This window comes from Notechis scutatus, unplaced genomic scaffold, assembly GCF_049901735.1.
Source record: "Notechis scutatus isolate UNSWTSFEM ecotype Mainland unplaced genomic scaffold, rNotScu1.2 NSCUSCF26, whole genome shotgun sequence".
Lineage (NCBI taxonomy): Eukaryota > Metazoa > Chordata > Lepidosauria > Squamata > Elapidae > Notechis > Notechis scutatus.
In genome coordinates, this window is record NW_028263150.1 from 305,369 (window position 1) to 320,319 (window position 14,951).

A 14,951-nucleotide genomic window follows, 5' to 3' on the forward strand; every position below is an offset into this window, starting at 1 on the left:
CAGTGTTCTGGGACCAACTCTCTTCATACTCTACATAAACGACCTCTGTGATCATATTAAGAGCAATTGCGTTCTCTTCGCTGATGATGTAAAGCTGTTCAATACCACAGACAATACTGCTACCCTACAAAAAGATCTTGACTATGTATCAGAGTGGTCAAACAAATGGCAACTTCAAATCTTAACAAATAAATGCTCTGTCTTACATATTGGCAAAAAAAATCAGAAAATAAAATACAAGCTGAATAGTCAAGATCTTGTTGATGACTCAAGCTCTGTAAAGGACCTTGGAATACTCACCTCTAATGATCTAAGTGCTAGAGCCCACTGCAACTACATAGCCAAAAAGGCATTAAGAGTTGTTAACCTAATCCCTACGTAGCTTTTTCTCTGGTAATATCACACTACTAACCAGAGCATACAAAACATTTGCTAGACCAATACTCGAATACAGTTCATCAGTCTGGAACCCACACTACGTATCTGATATTAGCACAATTGAGAAAGTCCAGAAATATTTCACAAGAAGAGTTCTCCACTCCTCTACTCGTTGTAGAATACCTTATGCCACCAGACTTGAAATTCTAGAACTTGAAAACCTTGAATTACGCCGTCTTCGGTCTGACTTAAGCATGGTATATAAAATCATACATTGCAATGTCCTACCTGTCAATGAATACTTCAGCTTCAACCATAACAACACAAGAGCACACAATAGATACAAACTCAAAGTAAACCGCACCAAACTTGATTGCAGGAAATACGACTTCAGCAATAGAGTGGTCAATGTCTGGAATACTCTACCCGACTCTGTAGTTTCTTCCCCAAACCCCAAAAACTTTAACCTTAGACTGTCTACTATTGACCTCACCCCTTTCCTAAGAGGTCTGTAGGGGCGTGCATAAGCGCACCAACGTGCCTACCGTCCCTGTCCTATTGTTTCTCTTATTCTTTTATTTTTCTTATATGTACCCATTTCATGTATTCACAACTATGTATACATTTATACTTATTATCTTGTAAACAATTGGCAAATCAAATAAATAAATAAAAATAAATAAATAAATAAATGGATGCACAAAAAGGAGTGGTAAACCAACCGATACACTGTCTGTAAATTTATGAAGGATGATGATGTTTTTATGTTATGTTTTATGTTTTATGTGTTTTTGTTTGTTGTTAAAATCAATAAAACTTTTACTTAAAAAATATATATTGGAAGAGTGGTATCATGTCCCCCTGGTCCTTCTCTTCACTAGACTAGCCATGCCCAGTTCCTGCAACCATTCAACATTAAGCATGTTTGCAATTTTAAAAAAACTATAAGAAAAAGTCACATATGAAAATACCAGGTAGCCAAAAAAACAGAAAAATCCTTTTTTTTCCTTTGATGTCCCCCGCTTTCCATTCTAGTTCCATCCCTTTCTGGAGAAGAATGAGTTCTACAATCTTTCCCACTGGAATCTTTATGTGGACCATAATGGAGAAATAGCTGCAGATATAGATATTGAGTTCTTGGTGATTTCACCTGATGGGGATTTGATGAAAAGGAAACTGGGGAGTATTGAAAGACAGAGAGTTATTATTAATGAAATTGCTCTTTCATGGATAAATCTGCTCAACAAGGTGGGTCAAATATTGTTATGTTTTCTCTTTTTTCTAAAGATTATGACCCATTTCAAGTGGGTTAACTCTAGTCTCCATGGCGGATGACCCTCACTGGGAATTGAATGTACACAAGAAAAAACTTAACATTTTGATAGATGGATTGTGGGGACTTCAACACTAATCACAAAAGTGTCCTTCATATGCCATGATATCCTTATGATGATGAAATACAGTCATGACTGGATAGAGATCCTGTTGATCCATGTGAGAAATAAGCCCCACCTTGTCCAGATTGAAGAATGTCTCTCTTGAAAGGTCACTGATGGTCTTTTTGGTGCTGTGCACACCTAAGCCGCTGGGAGAGATGTGCAACTTTTCTCCACCCTGAGACATCGTCTGGACTGGCTGCAGCCAATGCTCTGCATCCTAATGAGCTCCAGGAGGAGGAAGGGACGCTATCTTCCCCATTGTTAAAGCACACTAAATTTAAGTGTGCTGCGCAAGGTGATACAAGAGCAGCGAGCAGGCCATAGAGGTGGTGAGAGCAGCGGCATCAGCCACAGCTGGCCCAGCAATATCTCAGGGTGGAGAGAAAGATGCACCTCTCCCCATGAAAAAGCAAAGCATCAACAAAGGCCAGAAAAAGAGGCTTCGCTCCCACTCTGGAATACAGAGCGAGTCTCCATCTGCCGCTTTTGCCCTTCTCTTCTCAGGGCAGGTGAGGAGTGAGTGGGAGGGGAGGGTGAGGGGCAGGGCCAGCCAGTGGGGTTCAGCTGACAGGAAGCCACAGCAGGGGGACGAAAGGGCTTCCTTTATCTGGGAACCTGAAATTACTCTTGATTTAAATCATATGGTAAAAAGCACTCAAAGAAGAAGAAAGAACAACATCAGCAAAAACAAAAGGCCACACCCTCACCTGTTTTTGGAATGGTTCAAGAGGGAACACACACACACACACGAGAGGGAGGGAGGGAGGGAGAGAGAAAGGGAGAGATGAGAAAGAGAGAAAGAGATGAGAAACAGAGGGAGGGAGGTATAAAGAAAGAGAGATAGATGAGAGAAAAAGATAGATGAGAAACAGAGATAGGGAAAAAGAAAGAGGGAGTGATAAGAGAGAGGAGATGAGAGAGAAAGAGAAAGAGAGAGAAGAAAGAGAGATGAGAAAGAGGGAGAAAGAGAGAGTGGGAGAAAGAGGGAGGAAAAAAGAGAAAGAGAGATGCCAGTGTTTATTTCTCCTAAATCTGTTTGGAATGAGTCAATGATTTATCTAAGTGAAGCCCAGGAACTATTTGGCTAATGTTAATATCTACATCCATTTTCATGCATGCTTCGCCCTCATATATTTCTTTTTGCATTTCTTCTTTTTCTGCTTAGACACTTCCTCAATCCCAATGTGTGGAAAGTTGTCATCCTGGATTCGTCAAGCGGAAGCGAGAAGGAGAGCCAGCTTGTTGCTATGACTGTATTCCTTGTCCTGAGGGGACAATCTCCATCCATGAAGGTGAGGGACACCAACTGTTAACTGTTTTTGCTAACAGTTCAGTTTCTCCCCCTCCTTCCAAAGTCGGTAAATTGAGAACCCAGATGGTTGGGGGCAATAGGCTGACTCTAAACTGCTTAGAGATGGCTATAAAAGCACTTTGAAATGGTATATAAGTCTAAATGCTATTGCTGTTATCTTCAAATTGCACAATTTCTTATTTAGAGGGAGGAATAGGAGAAAAACCTCTAGGGAAGGCCTAGGAAGAGATAGCTGGTGTAGCAGATTGGACAAGCTCCTCTACTGCCAGAAAAAAAATATCTTCCACTTTCTAGTTTGGATACCAGATTATTTGAAGAACTACCTTTTTTTCTAGCTAATTAAATTTCAAAAGACATGCATCCACTGTCAAGTATATTAAGAAGAGCCATCTGTCAGGATTCAGGAAATGTGTCTAGAAAGATTAATTGATTCATTATCTACCTCTAATAATATACTTTCTGCAAATGACAGAAGAAATCATTCAGGTTCCAGGACTTCTTCTAATTTCATAAACTATAAAAATACTGCTGGTCTTTTTTAGAAAACATTATTCTTCTTACCTTCTTTCTGTAGAGATTCTAAGCAATACTTCTCAGAAAAAGCTGCTGGTGACATATTTTATAGCAGGAAGGTATTTCTTGAAAGATGAAACTGCAGAATATTTTTTAAATGTTGCCTTTTGTTTTTCTCAGATACAGAGAAATCCACCAAGTGTCCAGATGAAAAATATACAGATGAGGACAGAATCCAATGTATCCCCAAAGTTATATCCTTCCTTTCTTATGAAGAACATCTGGGAATCATTCTGGTCTCTTTTGCCCTATTCTTGTTCTTAGCCACAGGCCTTGTTTTAATCATATTCATTAAACATCTAGAAACTCCCATTGTGAAAGCCAACAACCGATACCTCTCTTACATCCTCCTGGTCTCCCTCCTACTTTGCTTCTTATCTCCTTTTCTCTTCATTGGTCAAACAAGGGAAGCCACTTGCCTTCTCCGACAAATAGTTTTCAGCATCAACTTCTCAGTTGCCATTTCTTCTCTCTTGGCTAAAACCATCACAGTGGTGCTGGCTTTCCTGGCTACAAAACCAGGAAACCAAGTGAAGAGATGGTTGGGGAAGAGCTTGGCCAACTCCATCATCCTTTCTTGTTCTAGTGTTCAAATTATGATCTGCTCCATCTGGCTTGGAGTTTCTCCCCCATTTCGTGACTCAGACTTTCATTCCCAACCTGGAGAGATCATCCTGCAATGCAATGAAGGCTCTGTTTTCATGTTCTACATCACTCTCAGCTACATGGGCTTCTTGGCTGCCATTTGCTTCACGGTGGCATTCCTGGCCAGGAATCTCCCTGGAGCCTTCAATGAAGCTAGGTTGATTACCTTCAGCATGCTGGTGTTCTGCAATGTCTGGGTCTCCTTCCTACCCACCTACCTGAGCACCAAGGGGAAATACATGGTGACTGTGCAGGTCTTCTCCATCTTGGCCTCCAGTGCTGGTCTGCTGGTCTGCATCTTCATCCCCAAGTGTTACATTATCATTCTGAGGCCAGACTTGAATACAAAGGAGCATCTTACAGCCAGAAGAAATGTATAAATGTGAATTAGAGGAATTTCCACTCTCAACACATTCCATCAGACCAAGCATAGATATTGTTCGAAGCTGTCCCCTGTACATAAGCTGGGGCAACAATTTGAGCTGATATAACAAAGTGCAATTGGAAGATTGAACTGTAAAGATTGAATTTTAAATATTGAATTGTAAAGAAATGTAAAGATTGAACTGTAAAGTCATGGAATCAATTATTAACCAATCCATCATCCTCCACTTAGAAACAAACAACCTACTCTCTAATAAACAATTTGGTTTTAGGAAAAAACTATCATGTAATCTGCAAATCTTACACTGCAAAAACATATGGACTACACAACTCGACCAGGGCAAAGCAATAGACGCAATCTACATAGACTTCTGTAAAGCCTTTGATTCAGTGGTTATATGACAAACTACTCCTAAAAATAAAATCTTACGGTATCTCTGGACACCTGCATTACTGGATAGAAGCATTCCTGTCAAACAGACAACAAATGGTCAAAATTGGGAGCATCCTACCAAATTCTGTACCTGTCAACAGTGGTGTCCCCCAAGGCAGTGTTCTAGGACCAACTCTTTTCATACTCTACATAAATGACCTCTGAGGTCATATCAAGAGCAACAGTGTTCTCTTTGCTGATGATGTAAAGCTGTTCAACACCACAGACAATGCTGCTACCCTTCAAAAAGACCTTGACTATGTATCAGAATGGTCAAACAAATGGTAACTTCAAATCTCAACAAATAAATGCTCTGTCCTATATATTGGCAAAAAAAATCAGAAAATAAAATACAGGCTGAATAGTCAAGACCTTGTTGATGATCCAAACTCTGTCAAAGATCTTGGAGTACTCATCTCAAATGACCTAAGTGCTAGAGCCCACTGTAACTACATAGCCAAAAAGGCATTAAGAGTTGTTAACCTAATCCTACGTAGCTTTTTCTCTATTAATATTACACTAATAACTAGAGCATACAAAACATTTGCTAGACCAATACTCGAATACAGCTCATCAGTCTGGAACCCAAATTACATATCTGATATTAACACAGTTGAGAAAGTCCAGAAATATTTCACAAGAAGAGTTCACCACTCCTCTACTCATTGCAGAATACCTTATGCCACCAGATGCAAAATTCTAGACCTAGAAAACCTAGAACTATGCCACCTTCGATCCGATCTAAGTATAGTATATAAAATCATACTTTGCAATGTCCTACCTGTCAATGAATACTTCAGCTTCAACCATAACAACACTAGAGCAAACAATAGATACAAACTCAAGGTTAATTGCACCAAACTTGATTGCAGAGAATACAACTTCAGCAACAGAGTGGTCAATGTCTGGAATACTCTACCTGACTCTGTGGTTTTTTCCCCAAAACCCCAAAAATTGTAACCTTAGACTGTCTACTATTGACCTCACCCCTTTCCTAAGAGGTTTGTAGGGGGCGTGCATAAGCACACCAACGTGCCTACTGTCTCTGTCCTATTGTTTCTTTTATATATTTTTTATTTTTCTTATATGTATCCATGTATTCATAACTATGTTTTTACTTATACCTATTATCTTGTAAGCAATTGACAAATAAAAATAAATAAAATAAGATAGTGTCCTCCATCCTTATCCAGTATAATTTCCTCCTTATTCAGTATAATTTCTAGATATAGATAATCTGGATTACCCATCTGGTCAAATTATGTAAAAATAAAATAAGAGGGGAGCTAAAATTTACAGTTGTATTAGAGTTTTACAAAACTAAAGAATTGAATGTCAGGGTTCCAGAAAAACCCAACTCCAATCAAAACTCCGAGACAGGCATTTTCTCAAAGTTTCCTTTTATTAGAGTAAATATACTGGCACATCTGGGAAAACCCGAACCTGAGAGTTCCAGGTTTTCCCTTAGTAATTCAAAAGTCAAAACCCAACCCCTGCACCCATCAGTCCATCACATCCATCCCAATTTGAGATATCCTTTCAACCACTCCTCCTCCAGGTGCAAGAATAACATGACCTTGACTGAACAGAAGAATGTTATTATGTCTAACTACCAACACTCTAAAATTCCCCCCCTCCTACTTTTCTAGGCACAGGAATGTATCAGCATGGAAGCTTCTGGTGCTAATATGGTTTCCAAAGCTGACTTTGAGAGTATCCATATTTGAGTGTCTGATAAGTTTGGTGTAAGGGAGAGAAGTGGGATTGGGCATATCCGTGTTCCTCATCTTACTATTTAGCTTTTTCCCAAATTGAAGTGGGGAGAAAGCGCAAAATGTTCAGATCCCTTAAAAAGGCAGCATTGGGGGGGGCTCCATCATCCTCTCGTCTGGTACCCAAACCATGAGAATATAAGTTGAAGGCCATACAGTGGGAAAACTTTCTCACTTTCTCTATTCCTCACTTCAGGATGAAACTGCCTATCCCCTCAGCTCTCTCCCCTCACTCAAACCCCCAGTTCTTCATTCAAAGCTAAGCTGTACATATCAAGTGATAGTTCATTTCCATCTGTTCTCCAGGTAAGAAATGGAATCTCAACAATAAATCACCCAAGTAAACCAGGAGCACAGGTCTCCCAACTTCTCCTCAAAGCACTTATCTGTATGGAGAGGGTGTCACACAAATCCTGAGAGATAGGAATGTTAAATGGGACCCATCCCACCAAGTATATCCATAGAAGCAGAGAAAGGACCACTATGTATCTCTAAACCAGTTTCTCGGTGGGTCTATCAAGAAATTAGGTCACAACATGCTGTGAGCACCACAACCAGTTCAGCTACAGATTTCACATCCATTCTTTATTTAATAAACTATAAAACTTCAGAATATTGTTTAGTGTCTTCCATGAATATTGAAGGTCAACAGAGAGGCAAGGAAAATAAAAATTTCTATCCCTTCTATAAGTTATACGGTCGACAGAGTGCCACTTTCCTGCCTCTTAGTTAGCTCTCATCCAAAAAATTTTTACTTCTAGAACAGTTGGAAATGAAATGTCACTTCAGATGCAAGGAATTTTAAAATTGGCTCCAAATTAGAATTAATATCTGGAGATCTCATACAAAAGAAAATCACAAGGAAGACCTACTCAACAATAGGCAGGGTTCAAGGGTGCAGAAGGTATCAGAGCATTGGAGTTAAGCGTCAAGAACCTAGACTGCCACCAAACTGCATAGCTCTGGGTGATCTTCTCTAGCATTCTCTGGAGACCATATGCCAGAATGGCAGACAGCAGAAGTCAGTTGCTGCGTATTGAAGCATCTTCCTCCAGCATCATTTTCTGGACATGTCCTGAGAGGAAGGGTGACAATCATTGTAGAAGAGTGTCTGCAGGGATGTGTAACATTTCACAAACATCCTTTTCTCCAGCTGCCCCTCTGTACATGGAGCCCTGGAAGAGGAGACAAATTATCACTCACAGTAATTATTAAAGTCCCAGGCTTTCAGACAACTACTGCTATTTTTCCAGCGACTGTCTTTGATACAACATCAAACTGAAGCAACATGGAATGGATCTTGCATCAGAAAAAGATGTAAGCCACTACTCATGCTGAATGGTTTGCACAAGATTTAGGACACAGGCTGGAGCTGTGATGCTTAATGTATCTTTCCCTCTTTTCTAGATGAAGCTCAATTTGTTTTTGTTTGGAAAAGGAAAGCTCCTGGATATTCCATTTTCTGAGGTTGCTTTGAAATCATTGAACTCTTCTCTGGAAACAGGCCATTGATTCAGTTCCATGAATTATGGAGCTCCTGCTTCTGCTTTTGATGCTATAGGTGTCCCAGACAGTCTCTGGGAGGCTTAGAATGAAATGCCCACTGAATATGGTGCACCTGGATAGAGAAAGACCATGGAGCTACTACAGGCCAGATCATCTCATCAGTGTAGTCACCAGTGCAGTAACACTAAAACAGGAAATGTTTTTCAACCTGCTTCCTTATAGTCAGTCTTACTTGTGATTCAGTGTGATGAAATTGTACTTCTTCCATCTGAAGTTCTAACACTCTCATTCTTTTTTCCTTAATCTGCTTACTCCTATATTTCAGTAAGTGATTAATTTTATTGATTGATCAAATTTTTGTGGGTTTCCTCTTTTGTCTTATTTAGGGGAAGAAACACAAGTAGAAAGATGGAGCAGAAAAAAATACTTGAAAGAAGTCCAAATTATTTTCCTCTCCACATCCAATCTAGAATGCATGACTTGAATACTGACTTTTGTTTAAAGTAGTGATAGTTGTAGTTAAATTTTCATATATTTATAACTGCTCATTGATATTTAATGCCTGATCCTTATAGGAATAGAGGATGGTTTTTTTAGAAAAGCTTTTCTGAGTCACTTATGAAATATTCTCTTTCTTTTATGATGGTTGTACTTTAAAACAGGAATTATTTTTCAGGGTTCATCAGGATTCAGGGTTCATCAGTGGGTTGATTAAAATTACTGCTGCTATAAATAATAGATTATTTGTGATTCTTAACTGCTTCCCATTTTCTCAACATTTACAATTATTACATGACTATCATGAGTGACTATCATTTCCCTCTGATTTTTTTTACCTGTATTGGCTTCAGACTCAATAGTCATGTGTTGATAAAGAAGTTGAAATTGAGAAAAAGATATTTTATGACTTACGTTGATGATGCTTGTATTAACGCACTGAAGCATTTTTCTTATAGTACTGCACCCTATGCTCCCAAAGGAATAGAACACTTTATTTTCACTATTCAAGAGATCAACAAGAATATCCAGCTCTTGTGCAATCTTACACTTGGCTACAACATCCATGACAACTATTTGAACACACTTAGCATTTCAGAAGTCTTGCTGGACATGCTCTCTACCAGAAAAGCCAATGTTCCCAACTACAGCTGTGGAAGGAAGGACAACATCTTGGCTCTTCTTGATGCAGCTGACAGGGAGATTTCCATCCAGATATCAACATTAGTAGGCCCCTACAAAGTCCCACAGGTTTGTGTGCATGTTTGTCTGAATACTAAAGTGAGTTGGGTGGTATTGGATGCAAGATAGATTCAACCATATCTTCTTTATGGAGTTCAAGAGCTACTTTTCACTATGTCCATTGTAGGTGTCTGGAACTGGGGTACACCTTAGGATGGGAGCATGTATCAAAAAAGTAATATGCTCTCTTGATAGCATCTCTATTGCTTTGGGGGCTTCTGATGCATACTTGTGAAGGTGAGGAGAGGCTGCATGTACAAGCAAAGGGTCTTCCATAAAATAAGAAAGTTCAGCACTGATGGAAAGCTCACATTTTGTACATGATCTTAGAAAAATGTCAATAATGCTGAACAAATACCATATTCATGGAAATAATTGTGAAAGAGATGCTTTTTATCCATCAAAGAAAGGGACTAAATTACTTGGTCTTAAATTCACAAACTTTATGGAGAAATGTTTAAATTAAACAATGGGGATATAGAGTTTATTGATACAAAATACTTTTCTCCCCAGCAATCTAAAACTAACAGGGTAATCAGTGCATGTAACATAGATGTTTGTCCGCGTATGAATATCATCTTTGCCATCAAGGTTTGATAGTGTGTGCTATACCTTGTGCACTAATAAAACAGGATGTAAGGAAGTAGGGGAACTTAGGCACAAAACAGGCTATGTAGAAAGTAAACACATGGAGAAAAGAATATCATCAGAGGCCATGGTTATAAAGAAAATAATAGACTGTATAGAGATGAACAGGCTAATGTTGAAATTAAAAGACAAAGAAGATTCAATATATTATAGAGCCTGGGATGCCTGGGATGAATGGTTTAGAAATAAATGGCAATTAGGAAAAGAATGAGGAAGTATGTAAATATGTATATATGTTATAAAAAAGATTGAAGTGTAAGATGAAATATATTGATTTGTAACAAGAGTAAGATGTAATGGTAATGGAATAAGTAACCATATATTGAAAAATGTAAGGAAAGGTAAAAGATGTCTTGATGTTGATAACAATGCATATAGTTTTATTTTATGTTTTTAAACTTTGGAAAATTAATAAAATATTTAAAAAGAAAAAAGAAAGCAAACACGTGGTCAATTAAAAGGGACTTAAATCTCTATGCACAACACACAGAGTATGAGGAATAGGGTGAATTAGAAATTCAAGCAAATGAGGGCAGATATAATATTGTTGTCATTAGGGAAACTTGGTGGGATGAAACCCACAAATGGAAAACTCAGCTAGAGGGATTTAAATTATTTAAAAGAAACAGACCAAATAAAAGAGTAGACTGAGTTGTAATACTATATATATATGAGAAATAGAATGGAATGGAACGGAACGGAATGAACAGAACAGAACAGAATAGAATAGAATAGAATAGAATAGAATAGAATAGAATAGAATAGAATAGAATAGAATAGAATAGAATAGAATAGAATAGAATTCTTTATTGGCCAAGTGTGATTGGACACACAAGGAATTTGTCTTGGTTCAAATGCTCTCAGTGTACATAAAAGAAAAGATACATTTATCAACAGTCAAGAATCATAAGGTTTAACACTTAATAATAGTCATAGGGTACAATAAGTAAATAAGCACATCATTACAGAAATACAGCACAACAATGATAAAAACTATCTTGAATACACTTAGGTCTGTGTAAAAGGGGGCGGGGGAAATGGCACAGTGGCACTGTGACAATGGAAAACTATAAGCCACCCAACCAAACAGAGAAAATAGTTGAACTTTTTACTAGTCAGTTAACCAAGCCCTTCAAAAAAAGTAATGTGGGACTTTTAACTATCCTGACATCAATCAGGAGACAAACTCTGCATCAAGTGGAAGATCCAACAGGTTCCTGACAAACCAAGCAGACAACTTTGACTCTCAAAAAGTAGAGAAGGGAACTAGATCAGCCATACTACACTCAATTCTCTCTAACAGAGATGAAATGATAATAGGTGTTCAAGCAACAGGAACCTTGAAGGGGAGTGATCATGCAATATTGGAATTCAATATTATTCAAGCACACAAGCAACAGAACCAAGTCAAATTAGAGTCTTGCACTTTAAGAGAGGTAATCTCAATAAACGTAGAGAGATATTGGGTAGGATTCCATGAATGAGAACCCTCAAGGGGAAAACAATCGAAGCAGCTTGGCAAATTTTGAAAAATGAGATTATAAAAGCCTAGTCTATCACAATAGCAATGAAGAAGAAAAATAACAGCTCTCAAAAGAAATCAGCATGGCTGCATAAAAAACTCTGATAAATTAAAAGACAAAAAGGGCAAGTATAAAAAGTATAAAAAGGGGAAAGAGTTCATATCTAAGGCAGAATATCAGCAAATAACCCAAGCATTCAAAGATGAAGTGAGAAAAGCGAAGGCTCAAATGAACTAAGGCAAAACTCAAAAATAACAACAACAAAAAGCTTCTTTCAACATGTAAAAAACAATAAAAAGTCAAGAAAATTATTGGTCCATTGGTGGGAGAAAGTAACAGATAACAAATAATCAGAGTTGCAAGGGACCTTATAGGTCATAGTGGTAAGAAGTTGACAAGCAACAGGGAAAAAGCAGAACTGCTTAACTTATTTCTTGCCCAAAAGGAAAAAAAACAACCTATTTAAAATACTACCACAAAGAGCTCAATAGTAATAACTGTGAGAGAGATCTTGGAGTCCTGGATGAAAACTATTTAAGGAGAGGAGCAACCTAGAACTAAGGGGAAATTTCCTGACAGAACAATTAATCAGTTTTAAATACTCCAACACTGGAAGATTTTAAGAAGAGATTGGACAACCATTTGTCTGAAATCGTCTAGGATTTCCTGCCTGAGTGAGCTGGAAGTGAGACTAGAAGACCTCCAAGGTCCCTTCACACTGTTATTCTGTTAATTCCAATCTTATCTACTGTTGATAAAACATATATGCCTTTCAGCTCCATAGTGATCACTATCATTAATTAATCATTTTATTTAAAAATATTACAAGCATATTAGCCAAAATGTCAACTATTTTTTACCCTTTTCTATTTAGAATCAAATTCATCATAAAAGCTTGAAGAGCAACAAAGTCCACAGAGATGATTTTCTAGAAGATGATTTAAAAAAAAAAAAAAAAAAAGTCATGTTGCAAGTCCCGCTATTGGCAGGTTGATTTACCCATATGTATAAATAATACCTCTTACATCACTTCTCAGGTTTCCAAGTTTTTTAAGAGCTGCAACCATCAGAGAACGCTGTAATTCCCCTTAGTCAAGTTTTTAGTGACCAATTGTTCATGATTAATTTTCCCATGTTCTTCTTTTGTTGTACTTGTGTTTTGGTCTGTGACCGCAAATAATATATCATTATAACTTCCAACCTCTTACATCCAGTTGGGTGGAAGATGGCAATAATATTTTCTAAATATAAAGAAATGTATCATATACCCAATCAATTATTTACCCATTGATCAAATAGATATTGTGTCTGAAATAAATGGTAAGTTCCTATTCAGTCCAGTTGATAGTTGCTCGGTGATAAATGACAAATAATTCCTTGCTGAAGGTTTTGTTTATTTATTTATTTATTAAACTTGTTTGCCACCTGTCTTGATCATCAACCACCTGCAACATGACACTCCCCCATTGGAGCCACAAGCCACAAGTGAAGAACTGGCTTGGTCACTTGGCTTGTGGCTCCAATGGGGGAGTGTCATGTTGCAGGTGGTTGATGATCAAGACAGGTGGCAAACAACAAATCCTGACAGGATTGCATTTGTTGTATTTAATACAAGATTTTTTAAAAAGGTAAGTGAAAATATCTACAGATCCCTCAAATTGTGGACTTATGACTATAACTTTGTTGCTTGTATCTTTATGATTTGTATTGTTTTATTTAATTTCCTTGTATGGTTTATGTTGATTGTGTCAACTCGTGAAGCATTCCTGACCTGTTCTTGAATTGCCATAGGCAGGGGGATGGGGAATCGAGTCTCGCAGCTGTGTGGAGGAACTTGCATTTCAGTCAAAACAAAGCACATTCTAGCCGTCAACATTTATTTATTTATTTATTTATTTATTTATTTATTTATTTATTTGATTTGCCAATTGTTTACAAGATAATAAGTATAAGTGTATACATAGTTGTGAATACATGAAATGGGTACATATAAGAAAAATAAAAGAAGAATAAGAGAAACAATAGGACAGGGACCTACCGTGCGCTTATACACGCCCCCTACAGACCTCTTACGAAAGGGGTGAGGTCAATAGTAGACAGTCTAAGGTTAAAGTTTTTGGGGTTTGGGGAAGAAACTACAGAGTCGGGTAGAGTATTCCAGACATTGACCACTCTATTGCTGAAGTCGTATTTCCTGCAATCAAGTTTGGTGCGGTTAACTTTGAGTTTGTATCTATTGTGTGCTGTTGTGTTGTTATGGTTGAAGCTGAAGTATTCATTGACAGGTAGGACATTGCAATGTATGATTTTATATACCATGCTTAAATCAGACCGAAGACGGCGTAATTCAAGGTTTTCTAGTTCTAGAATTTCAAGTCTGGTGGCATAAGGTATTCTACAACGAGTAGAGGAGTGGAGAACTCTTCTTGTGAAATATTTCTGGACTTTCTCAATTGTGCTAATATCAGATATGTAATGTGGGTTCCAGACTGATGAACTGTATTCGAGTATTGGTCTAGCAAATGTTTTGTATGCTCTGGTTAGTAGTGTGATATTACCAGAGAAAAAGCTACGTAGGATTAGGTTAACAACTCTTAATGCCTTTTTGGCTATGTAGTTGCAGTGGGCTCTAGCACTTAGATCATTAGAGGTGAGTATTCCAAGGTCCTTTACAGAGCTTGGGTCATCAACAAGATCTTGACTATTCAGCTTGTATTTTATTTTCTGATTTTTTTTGCCAATATGTAAGACAGAGCATTTATTTGTTGAGATTTGAAGTTGCCATTTGTTTGACCATTCTGATACATAGTCAAGATCTTTTTGAAGGGTAGCAGTATTGTCTGTGGTATTGAACAGCTTTACATCATCAGTGTAAAGAACGCAGTTGCTCTTAATATGATCACAGAGGTCATTTATGTAGAGTATGAAGAGAGTTGGTCCTAGAACACTGCCTTAGGGGACACCACTGTTGACAGGTACAGAATTTGGTACGATGCTCCCAATTTTGACCATTTGTTGTCTGTTTGCCAGGAATGCTTCTATCCAGTAATGCAGTTGTCCAGAGATACCATAGGATTTTATTTTTAGGAGTAGTTTGTC

At 37.8% G+C, this 14,951-nt stretch overlaps 1 protein-coding gene across 4 annotated transcripts in view; it reads left to right on the forward strand.

Moving 5' to 3' along the window:
• LOC148128552 (vomeronasal type-2 receptor 26-like) overlaps positions 1–14,951 on the forward strand; it is a 63,888-nt gene that overhangs the window by 29,901 nt on the left and 19,036 nt on the right. For 2 of the 4 annotated variants that reach the window (XM_087948843.1, XM_087948844.1), the window contains exons 2-4: positions 1,414–1,626; positions 2,983–3,109; positions 9,422–9,690. In XM_087948843.1, the coding sequence (XP_087804969.1) occupies positions 1,414–1,626; positions 2,983–3,109; positions 9,422–9,690 (609 nt within the window). The other 2 variants (XM_087948845.1, XM_087948846.1) reach the window with 2 other exon arrangements.